The sequence below is a fragment of the Rhinopithecus roxellana genome, chromosome 15 (genome assembly GCF_007565055.1).
Source record: "Rhinopithecus roxellana isolate Shanxi Qingling chromosome 15, ASM756505v1, whole genome shotgun sequence".
Lineage (NCBI taxonomy): Eukaryota > Metazoa > Chordata > Mammalia > Primates > Cercopithecidae > Rhinopithecus > Rhinopithecus roxellana.
In genome coordinates this window covers 53,402,215-53,414,484 of record NC_044563.1, presented here as the reverse complement: position 1 = coordinate 53,414,484, position 12,270 = coordinate 53,402,215, and the positions used below count along the sequence as shown (strand labels likewise).

The 12,270-nt window shown below is 44.5% G+C and overlaps 1 protein-coding gene across 1 annotated transcript in view; it reads right to left on the bottom strand.

Moving 5' to 3' along the window:
- The window catches only part of TENM4 (teneurin transmembrane protein 4), a 420,170-nt gene that overhangs the window by 47,383 nt on the left and 360,517 nt on the right, over nucleotides 1–12,270 (bottom strand). The window contains 3 exon segments of the mRNA XM_030918905.1: nucleotides 965–1,197; nucleotides 9,158–9,178; nucleotides 11,433–11,682. Coding sequence (XP_030774765.1) covers nucleotides 965–1,197; nucleotides 9,158–9,178; nucleotides 11,433–11,682 — 504 coding nt within the window.

The following is a 12,270-nucleotide window of genomic DNA, read 5'->3' as shown; positions in this document are numbered from 1 at the left end:
TTAATAATACAATCACTTATAATGTTTCCATAGGTTATTATTAAACATATTAATTTTGACCATCAGAATAAGCCTAGGAGGTAGACACTGATGGCATTTTTACCCCACTCTATCATTGAGGACCCTAGAGCTTAGACACTGTAAGTCACTGGCTACAGGGGTTGCAACACAGTGAACACTCCACTGAGTGTGGACAATGATGGCTTCTCCAAAAAGCTTTCCCAGTCTCCAAGGCACAGGGGTCTCTCTTGGCTCTAAACCCCCATGAACAGCCTCTTTCGTCTTGCTTCTCAGGGAGCATCTCTTCCTCTCACCCATGTCACAGTAATTCACACTCAGGTCTTATTTATTCTGCTACGATTAACTTATATATGTAACCATTGAACTCTATGTACTCAAATATTTGCTGAATAAGCGAAGGAAAAATTGTGATTGCGGGCATTTAGAGGTTCAACTTTTTCAGGGACTCAGAATTGAGACCTACAGTTAACCCACCCAATAGCACATGAACATACGAAAACATGATACGCTAAAATGTTTTTGAATAACAATAACATGAGAGACAGCATACATGTCCAATAGTAGAAGATTGGGACATCCATTTGCTGGAATACTATATAGTCACTAAAAATGAGTACACATTTAATGACATGGAGAAATGTTAATGATCTAGCATTTAGGGAAAAAAAGCAGTTTGCTAAAACAGTTTGCTTAATGTGATCTCATTTTGTTTGTTTTTAGTAAACACTACATATACACAAACACTTTGAAAAAAGACTAGCAGAGAAGACAGGAAATGTTAACTGGGAGTATTTTTGGCAGGTGGAATTTTCAGTTTTCACCATGCTCCATACATTTCTTGGTATTTTCCAAATATTTTTGCAATATTAATCATGCATATTTTTCTGAAATGGAAAATACTCCAATAAATGTTATTGACAATATTTCTAAGGCAAGGTCTTACCCCTGGGATTGGTGAGTGTGGCTTCTGTGGCCTTCCCACCATCCCCGCAGCGAGTGTCATCAAAGGGGAGGCACTGGTCACCTGTCCCCGCAACCACCTCAGAGTTCTTGACAAGGTCCTTCACCACCACAGTGGACTTGATTTTAAAGACCCGCCGGCTGTTGGTGTCAGAAAGGAAGACAGCGCCGCTCATGGGGTCTGAGGTCAGGTAGTATTTGTGTGCTGGACTGTGACTAGAAAACAAAGACATGGCCAACTGATGAGCATTTTCTTCTTTCCTATGTGTAGCTGGAGATGTACAGATGAACCCCTGGCCCTTTAGAATCCAAAGCAAAAATGTCTTATGGGGATGATGCCCCTATTTTGGGTGATGGTTCCCCATTTTTTCTGACCTCAGTCGTTGGCTTAACTATCCCTCCCACCCACTATTCTTGCAAAAACCCCCTGTCAATGATTGAGATGACCATCTCAGTGCCATGTTTGTGTCAGGTGCTAAATACATGTTTTCTTAAGAAGATGACCACTGAGGCCTACTATAGGTGTCCCGTTCATTCAAGCTAGAGACATGGATGCTCTTGACTTAAAAAAAAATACTTCAAGAGTTCAAAAACACAAGCCCTTTTCCACAGGATTTTTACAGCAATCCCTCGTCTCCATCTTGGGACTGATGGATGAAACCCTGGCTGGCTCTGACTCCTGGTCAGCATCAACACCGTCTTCAGTGGATACTCATGTTACACTTATCAGGAGCCCAGGAGTCTCCCTCTGGCAGTCAGATATAAAGGAACTGCAGGATTCGTTTGTAATTTGCAGTGAAACCCAAGGAAAAAAAGCAACACAGAAGAGCAGTGCTAATGATGGTTCTGTTTCTGGAAAACAGTTATAAAGAGCAGGCTGTGCCAACAGAGGAGAGAGAAGTTTGACTATAGAGAGGCCTTGAGGAGACAAAGCACTGCCTCTAGCCACAGGGTGAGGAAACGGCACAGGATTTGGAGTCAGATAGGTCTGGGTTCCAAGTCTAGCTCTGTAATTTCCTGGTTCTGCAACTTGGGCAAGTTACCAGGCCTCCTGGGCCTCGAATTGTCTTTATGTGCAAAATGGGGATGTTAACAGCTACCTTGCTGGTATATTGGGGAAATTAGAGAGAAAATAATAAATGCAAAGTAGCACAGTGTAGTAGATGCTCAATAATAATTATTTTAATTACCAATGATTGTGTCTCTTCTTGCACTTGGAGACGACTATGTAGTAGATATCTCTTATTAAGCCTGAAATTTTTTATCCCCTGGTACTGATATACAATTTCTTTCAAGTCTAGGGCACACTGAAGTTGAACTTGGTGCTTCTGAAAAGCTAATTTTAAGTTCCTGTGCATGGCCTGAACATTCGCTGGGCCCTAAAACTGCATCTCAATATTGGCAGCCCCTTCCAAGTCTCCGGAAGGTATTTTGATTCAAAGGAAGCTCTCTCTGTTTGGACTGGATGGCCTGGTGCTGGCCATTTTCACTGTACAGTGAGGTATAAACTGGGCTAAGGGACTCGGGACAGACTGAGCAGTGATGAGAGCACCAGCAGGGCCGGAGCACTGCAGACCCCCTTCAAGACGAAAGCAAGATAATTTGAAAAGTCTAGAAAGAAGCTATTTTGCATTTATCAGGTATGTAAGTTTTGGGTCCTTTTGAAAAGCAAAATTTTATTTTACAGATTGGTGTTTTTTGAATTCCCTATGAAGACTGGGGCACCATAATCTTTTCAGTACGTAAGTCACGGAAGGGCTTAATCTGGCCCTGGCAGTTTTGCCATTATAAATGTCTCTTGCCTTTGACAGTGTCCTTGGGGACTGGCTACCTCGAAAAGGGCCAGGCATCCAAACCCAAGGCTTTCCTTCCTTGGTTTTCTCTCCCTGAATTCAACTAACCTGATAGGATTTTCTCCAACTGTCCTTCCTCTCTAACCCTAATACTACTGTCCTGTCACATCCTTCTCGAACCAAGGGGAGGTCTCTCCGCCTGTAGCCTGGGTCCTCTTCAAGTCATTCTTGATCTAACCCAAACACCAACCTGCCATTTCAATGCTTTCCCTTCTGGGACTCCTTAATCTTACAGAGAAGTTAAGAGCTTCCCCCCTCCCCCGCCCCTGCACAAATCCCAGCTTTCTGCTATGCTGCTCCACCCTTCCATCCTCCCTCCCCTCCCAGACACCCTGCACCTGGCCACAGACCTGTCCCTGCAGCACGCCTCAAGTCTGCCTACACCTGCTGCTCCTGCTCTGCAGTATGCCCCACGCCTCCCTTTTCCTACTCACCCTTCACCTATCAGTTCAAATGCTCCCTCCTCTGCAAATCTTCCCCAGCCTTCTCCCTGTGCATCATTTCTGGATGATAGGACATAATGCTGTGACTGTTCATTTATGTGTGTGCCTCCAAAACCCGGTCGTCAATACTTGAAGAGAAGAGACTGGATTTTGTTCAGTTTTGTTTTTCCAATGTTCTGCTTCATGCCTTCTAGCCCATAGCAGTCACTTGTTTTAAGTAGATGGCATATCTATTTTTAGATTACTTAGGTAGTGTTTGCATTCACATTATTTAGCTCTTCTTTTACTTCTCTTCTGGGGGTAGCAGTAAACAGGACAGGTATCCTGTCTATTTTGAAATGTCCCCTGTGACTTACCCTATAATGTAGCACAGATTTAATCTTCCCAGATGACATCAATCCTGGCTAAATAAAATGCAGTGACCTTAGATCCTACTGTGTAATGCTGGGGCAGCCTTGATCTTTTTGCTTTTCTGATGGCAGCTCTGAGGCGGGGTGATTTTTTTCATTTCTTTGCACATCACTCATAATAAACTGGTGCTATTTACCTCAGCAGAAAAGGGTCCCTGAGGGATATGGTGAGGGACCCTGTCAACGTAGATTAGCCCCCTGAGTTTCCGTCTCATGTCTCCCTGCACTGCTCCAGAGAAGTATCATTCATGTGGAGCTTCTCAGATCAGTGAATTCCAGGACAGGGTGGCACTGGCAGGATTATTCCAGAGTCTATAAGAGCTGTGGCTGCATCTTTTGGCCCAAGGACAAATTCGGGGTCTGCTGGTAAGTTAAGCATAGGGAAAACAACAGCTAGCTTTGAACTTAGAAAGTGTGGGCTCTCATTTAGGCGAGTCACCTAAATAGTCCAAATCGTAGGTCCCTTAGCTGTCAAATGACTAAGTCCCTGCTCGGCTATGCTCACAGGCTTGTCATTAGGATCAAATGAAATTATACATCTCAACAGCCCTTTCTAGTTTGCAGAGCTCTCTGAACATTCAGCTCATTTAGTCCTCCTGCCCCCTGGCACTGGGAGCTGCACCTGCGTCTGTGATGCCCATCTCGACTCCACCAGGCTGAAGCACCACCTGTCTGCAGAACAGAACTGCAGAGATGACTACCACAGACAGGAACGCATCTGTGACACCTAGGGATGCCCATTCTGTCCCAGATGCTGCACTAGCACTTGACCTCATTTTCTTCACAACTACCATATAAGGTAGGTACTTTCCTCCCTTATATTTCAGAAAACTGAGACTGGAAGAGGTGAAGTGACTTGTCTGGGACCACAGAATCCTAAGCGGCAGGATGAAATTCCAACCGAGTTCTGCTTGACTTCAAAGTCTGCGTTCTTTCTACTTCCCCACGCTGCTGCTCAGAATCTAAAAGGTTCCTCTGCCCATATTCACCTGGGAGTGCCTGCTCGTCTTCTGAGGTTCAGCTCATCTGTAATGCCATTCCTGAACCCCCACTTCTTCCCCACTGGTAGAACTGGCCTCTTCCTTCATTGTGTCTTTACTAGAGCTTATGAAGTTTATACTTTTAGTATCTGTAGCACCAATTAAACTTTTCTGTTTAATTGTCTGTCTCTTGGATGAAACCTTGAACTCCTCAAGAGCAGGGACTGATTACCAGTATCTGCTGCTTTGCACTGGGCTGATGCAGAATAAGTATTCCAGAAAGTTCTGCTGAATTTATGAAAGGAAATCAGCCTCCCTGGCTGGCATATACATAGGAAATGCTCACTGCTAACAATCTTAGAGTGATGGTTCTCAAACATGGCTACACATCATAATGGCCTGGAGAGCTTTAAAAATAGTCTTACCCATAATGATTGAAGGGTGTGGGCATCTATACCTTTGAGATCTTTCCAGGTGACTTGGAGGTACAGCCAGATTTGGGAACCATGGCCTTCGGGCAGTTCTTTTTAAACTTTAATGTGCCACCTGGAGCCTCTGCTAAAATGCACATTTCAGTTCCTAGTTCTGGGGTGCAGAACTTGTGAGTCTGCATTTCTAACAATTCCCAGAGCACACCAATGTTGCTTGTCTGTATTTTGAGCAGCAAGGCCTCAGAATACTCTACAAATAATCAATGTCTCAGAGCGTGAGATGGAAGACAGCCTTCAGCGGAGGCCTCAGGCCTGGTTGTGTGGACAGGCAGCATTTCCTGGAAACGAACCATGTCTGATTCAATTCTGATGCCCAGTATCCTGAGCAGGGCTGGACAGAGAGTAAGATCACAATTTCATTTTCAGTTTGCTGTAGAAGTCTCTGAGGACCCACATTCTTTTCTAGTTCCAGCATAACCTCAGTCTCTCTGGAAGTGATGTAAAATCAAGAGGTCTTCAGGGTACCATTCCTGAAGTTAATGAGCTGAAGCCAAGCTTCACTCTGCCCTCATTCTGGATGGTGTTTGAAATTTCCCAGTAGGAGCTGGGAGTGTAGGAGTCTGTAGGGACACACAGGCTCACTTGCTTCCGAGTGAGAATTCTCTTTGTCTCTAAGTAAGGTCTGCCTCATGCAAAGGAGTGTCCTTCAACCACAGCAGTTGGCAGCTCTGGCAGAACTTGATTCCCTGGTTCTCAGAACCTGTGGGAAGAGCTTGAGTGCTAGAGCCACACAGTCAAGGGTTCAAATACCAGTTCTACCATCCACTTGGCTAAGTGACCCTGGTCACATCACTTCCATAGCCTCAGTTTTCTTAAGCTGAGAAATGGGGATAGTCACACCTATTTCAAAGGATTATTTTGAGGACAAAATTGCATGAAGAATATAAACCTCTGAGCATAGCGCCTGTTCCACTAAAAAATAAAATACCCAATAAATGGTAGCTTTTAAGCAAAGCTGGTCCCTTTAGAAACTTCTAGAAGATTTGGTGCATAATGGAAATACTAAGTATGTCAGACTTTATTTTGTCCTGCTCAACCTATTTCCTGAGACAGTTAAGGGCTCTGAGTTAATATAATATGTGTAGCTGGGTTTGATGGACACTTGAGTTCAAATGTACTTCTGAAGAAAAGGCTTCAAACATCTTCTGTGACCCTAGGGAAGAGCTCTGGGAAGAGGCAAAGATGCTGGTTTCCTGAAGGAGTCCATAGAGGAAGATGCCCCGTGGATTATAGGTTTCTGTACTGAGCATGCCCGGCACAGCAGGCTGGCACTGAGGCTGGAAAAGCAAAAGGCAGACATGAGTCTGCTCCGGGGAAGCACACACACAGGCTAAAGTTGCCGGTCATGGGGCCAGACATATTACTGGGAGTGGCTGAGACAGTTAATGCAGGAAGAGACACAACTCTATAATTTTTTAAATCTATCGCCAACATTTACTGATGGGGACACTGAAGCCCAGAGAGAGGAAGAGATTTGCCAATATCCAGGTAGCAGTTAACATCGGAGCTGAACCCAGGCTCTCTGTCTTCTGGTTGTCTTTAGAAAACTGCAAGGCAGAAAGTGATTCATTTTTTCCTTTCTACTTTGGTTCATCTTAGAAAATTTTTAGTACCCAAGAAAACAATGAATTGACGTAGGGTTTAAAGTCATACCATGAATATATAAAAAGATCACTGAACATCAGAAGCAAAATGTTTCCAAACCACAACTCTATCAGTTTATAGATGAGACTGGAAACCAGAAACACCAGGTAACCAGCCCAAGGCCACACAGCGAATGTGTAGCAGGGCTGGACAGCACCTGGCCTCCTGACTCTTCCCAGCTATGTCCCCGTGGGTCATGGCTGCGTCCCATGCAGCCGCCACCACTAACTGGATGTTTCAACATTAAATGCTAGGCTTTAATTCAAGACCTTCATGTGAAATGTACTTCTGTGTTTTCTGTACAACTGAAGTTGAAGGCATGGACCATTACATAGTTCAGTATCATACATTCAAAACTCATTGAAGGCCGGGCGCGGTGGCTCAAGCCTGTAATCCCAGCACTTTGGGAGGCCGAGACGGGCGGATCACGAGGTCAGGAGATCGAGACCATCCTGGCTAACACGGTGAAACCCCGTCTCTACTAAAAAAAAAATACAAAAAAAAAACTAGCCAGGCGAGGTGGCGGGCGCCTGTAGTCCCAGCTACTCGGGAGGCTGAGGCAGGAGAATGGCGTAAACCCGGGAGGCGGAGCTTGCAGCGAGCTGAGATCCGGCCACTGCACTCTAGCCTGGGCAACAGAGCGAGACTCCGTTTCAAAAAAAAAAAAAAAAAGAAAAAAAACAAAACAAAACAAAACAAAACTCATTGAAAATCTCAGATTTCAGTGTCAGGAAAAAAAATTTCTCGTGTGAGAAATGGGCAAGTTTTCAATTTCTGATACTATAAAGTATGAAAATAATTATGTTTTCTTATTTACACTGGCTGCCAGGAAGCTCAGAGCTTAATCTAATAAATAATCACATATATGTTTCCTCCTTTTTTCTTTTGTTACCAATTTCTATTTGATTTACTTTAATACATGTGTCTTTGGGTGTAAGAGGATTTAATTCCTTTTTGGGAAAGATGGAGACATCATCATTATCATATGATACGAATTGTTATGATAATAAATTATAATACTGTTCACTCTATAGGATGTTATCATTATTATTACTATTACTACTATTTCTGGAGCTCCGGCCTGTGCCTGAAAGTACTGAATAGTTTACAAACGTCTTCTGTGATCATTACAACAACACTCCAAGGGAGATTTTATTAACCTTATGTTAGAAACTAAAGCTTAGAGAGATGAAGGAATTTTCTCAAGGCCACATAATTGGGGAGCTTCAGTTTTCTCGTCTGTCTATTGGATGTAATCATGGATATCTCCTTCACAGAGTGGTTTGGGGATAGAACGCTACAATCCATGTAAAGCATATAACCCTCTATCTGCTACAAAGTAAATGCTCTATACATGTTCATTATTAAATAATTATAATATTTACTACTTATATAATAAATATTATCTTAAAATAACACATACAATTATTACACGAATAATGCAGCTACTTCTATCGAAACAGATAGAATCATTATTGGATTCTGGGTCTGACTCTTTCCATCATCCCTAAGACTTTCTTTCATCCACACTTAGCACCACTCCCATGCCACTTTGATCTGAGCCACAGTTAAGATAACTGAGAGCCACATGGCCATGCAAGCCACACCTCCATCTGCCCATGGTTACTTTTCAAGTCACCACAATGTGTGTGAGGTCAGGGGACACCGAGGTGACTGCTATCCAGGAGTCAGGTGAACGCCATAGTGACAGGTGATGCTGACAGGCAGACAATTCTCTTGGTGTGCTTGACTAGACCCATTTCTGTTTACTGCATGTCGCTGTGAGTCTACATGACAAACCTACTCTGGGACAAAGTTCCTATTTGGGGATTGATCTCTGCAGTTGGTTCCGGGAGTCTGCTTTCTCCTTGATGGCAAGCCTTTTGGGTGGGGTTGCCTGGCATCCCTAAGCTGAGGCACCTTGAATGCCCACAGAAGTGTAAATGTGGAACCTGTCTTCTTCCAGAGTGTTCACCTGATCAAGATGTTCTCAGGACTTCCTATCATGACCATCAAAGTTGCTCAATGCAGTTGGGATGACATCCTCATTTATTCTAAGGATAAGCAGTCTGTAGCATTCAAATTACTATTCCAAGGTTGAAATTCTTTCCCATATCACTTTTAGACTATCAAAGTAACTGCCTCACTTTGCAACAGATCCAAGGGGTTCAGGCTCCTGCCACGTATTGCTGCCATTATTAATGACTTCCTCCCATTGCAACTGATTGCCCCAATCAGTTCCAGTCACACAGGATTATTTTGCCATAACGCCATCTGAAATTGACACATGCAGCTTACCATACAGCATGCAACAAGGCAAGGGTGAGGCAGGAAATTCTCCACTGGTTGGCTTACCTATGTCTGAAATCTTTATTTCTGACAGAAGACAGGAGAGCAGGGAATAGAAGAAAGAATGAGGTGTTAGCAGCAGGGTTAGAAGCATTATTAGCAGCCTGAAAACTTGACAGCAATGGTGCTATACAATACTATAATAAATAAAGACTTAGCAGCTATGACACTGATGTATTTTATATTGGATATTACTTGTCAGTAAGTTCACTTACAAGCAGTACATATCACAGAAGAGGCATGGTTTCGCCTGCACCACTACTGCTGACTTTGGGGGAAGAGGACTAGGTTGACACATTCTGCTGCTTTAACAAGGGCTAAGACAGAGATTGGAATGGTGGATTCTCTCCTCTGTACGTACACATACCCAGAGATACACAGGCTTACTGCTCTGTGTCTCCACGTGCACACTTTCCTACAAAGAGTTACCCAAACTTGGGTCACTTCCCAGGAGCCTCCTCATAAAAGAATACAGAATTGGAGATAGACTATAATTAGAAGGGAGGGTATGACACAGAAACAGTCCTAGGAAAAAAAGACTGGAAGAAAAAATATATCAAAATGATAATATACTTCTAAATTTATTTTTTTCTAATTTTACTTGTATCTCCCTTCCTTACCCACTGTCATGATCTCCCCAACAACTGTAGGAGGGAGGCAGGGATTGGAAAGAGGTGAAAACAGAGGTCCAGGGAGGTTCAGTGATTTGTCCAAAGTTTTATAGCTTCTCTGCCGAGGCGAGCTGATTTCCTCGTCCACGGTGCTTTCTGTTGTGGTCCATATATGCAGTTGACTGACACAAATATGCTCAAAGGATCCTTCTTCCTTGACAGATGTCTGTGCCAGTCAGACTCATAATAGACAGAAGAAGGGCAGAGAATATTCCACTGGTGGTCCTCTTCTCATTCAGCTGATAGCTGATTTCCTGTGAGCCTACCGCGTGTGTGCTTGTCTGGCCCTGTGTGTGGGGCGGATACTAACCCTTCTCTTTAGGGCTTATGGCTGTTGGCCCTGCCTTCCTTTCACACGTGCGCTGCAGAGTGAGATTCTTGCAGCAGGACCTTACCTCCAGGGAGGAACTTAACAAGGCATTAAGTCGAAGTGGCCCTCATTGGGCCAGGTGACAAGGCTTTGGTGAGGCAGAGGTGTGTAATGATCTCTGGATTTGGGTCCACCATTTTAGAAGCTGGACCTCAGGCAGGTTCTTTAAATTCCCTAAGCCTCCATCTTTTCATTTACCAAAGGGGGATAACAATAAACACCTTATAGAATTGTTATGCTTGGCAAATAGTAGGAACTCAGCAAAAGTGAGTTTTCTTTTCCCCTGCCCACTGTGGAGGAAGGCTTCCCAGCTCTAGGGCCTGTCCTGCTCACATGGACCCTGGCCCAGAAGACAGGCAGATTCCATTCCCTAAAAGAGTTGGGAGGGAGCTTGGTGCAATTCCTCTTGAAAGGGAGTGTGAGGCTCCCTTATCTCTAAAGCACAGCTCTTCCATGACTCCTGAGCCCACCCTATGACAGTGTCCTGGTTCTAAAATGATCTAGGTTAGGGAGGCATAGAGAAAAATCCAACATATCATGTCCTTCCCTGAGCTATAAGCATGGCTGTGCTCCATCACTCAGGGTCAGGATGGGGAAAGAGGCTGACTCAGCTGCTTCTGCAGCACCTGAGGAGCAAAGAGGTCAGTTATCTCGATATCGGTCAGTTGAAGGGAACTGTCCTTGGCTCGAGGGATCCTCCTGCCTCAACCTCCTGAGTAGCTAGGACTACAGGCAGGTGCCACCACACCCAGCTAATTTTTAAAATTATTTTTTGCAGAGATGGGGGTCTTGTCAGGTTGCACAAGCTGATCTCAAACCCCTTGCCTCGAGTGATCCTTCTGCTTTGGTCTTCCAAAGTGCTAGGATTACAGGTATGAGCAATGGCACCCAGCCCCTTGTTTTTATAAAAAAGGTTCATGTGACTCATTCTAATCAGTTTAGTTCTAGGAAACAGAAAGAAGATTCAGTGGCTTCCAAGGAGTCTAATGTTTGGCTGCTAGCAGCCGTCTACGTCACAGATGTACTCTGGATGGTGGGCACATCTCCCTGTCCTAGGTGGCTTGTCTTCACTGCAGTGCACTGGGGAAGCAGCAGCTGCTTGAGCTGGGAGGTGAAAAGTCCCAGAGTCTGATAGGCGAGGCTCTGTCCCATCCCTGGGCTCAGTAGGTAATGTGGCAGGGTCCAAAGGATGGCAAAGGGATGTTATTACGAACTATGAAGAAAGCATCACCTTACATACCTCAACTCTAGGATGTTGGTGACATTTCCAGAGGGGAAGATCCTTCTAATGTAGTTGAAATCACCCACATAGAGGCTCCCATCGGAGCCACAGGTGAGGGCCACTGGGGCCAGGAGCTTGTTGCCGTCAGCAAGGCCATTGCAGCTGGGGCAGGAGATGCTTCTCCGGCGTCCATTGCCCATGATGCTCCCGATGACAGGCGGCTGCTGAGACACAAACTGGTTCTCCCCATTCCCTTTGTGCAGGATGCCTGGGACAAGGAAAAACAGAATTGCCTATGGAGCAGGAAATGGGTATCTTTTCCCGTGGTTGGCCACAGAGTCACCCTGATTTTGCAAGGCATGCAAGATCTCCATCGACCATTTCCAGGCTCATAGCCCAAGGATTTGCCTCACCCCCCAATGGAACCCAGAGTGTCCTAAACAAGTCATACGGATTTAATTCACTCCAAAGCTCTGTAAGATAGGTACTATTATTATCCCTATTGTAACAGGGGACTGTCCAGGTAGCTTAACCGACCTTACCCTAGGTCACACAGACGGTAAGTGGAAGAGCTCCAGAGTCTGGGCCCTTAGACATTCACCTATACTGCCTCTCAGGTAGGTTGTCCATATCTCATGTACCCAGTCCATAGCTCTATGATAGCATGAATTATTTATCGCACTTACCTGTTTTTCTCTTTTAATCGATACCATTTCAAGTGTGGAGACTATGTCTTTTTCCTTTCTGTATCCCCAGTGCTTAGCACAGAGCTTGACAGAGTACATGCCAATGAATGTTTATAGAAATGAATGAGTGAAACTCACAGTCTCTTCTCACCAAAGGAGAGTCAAGAAGC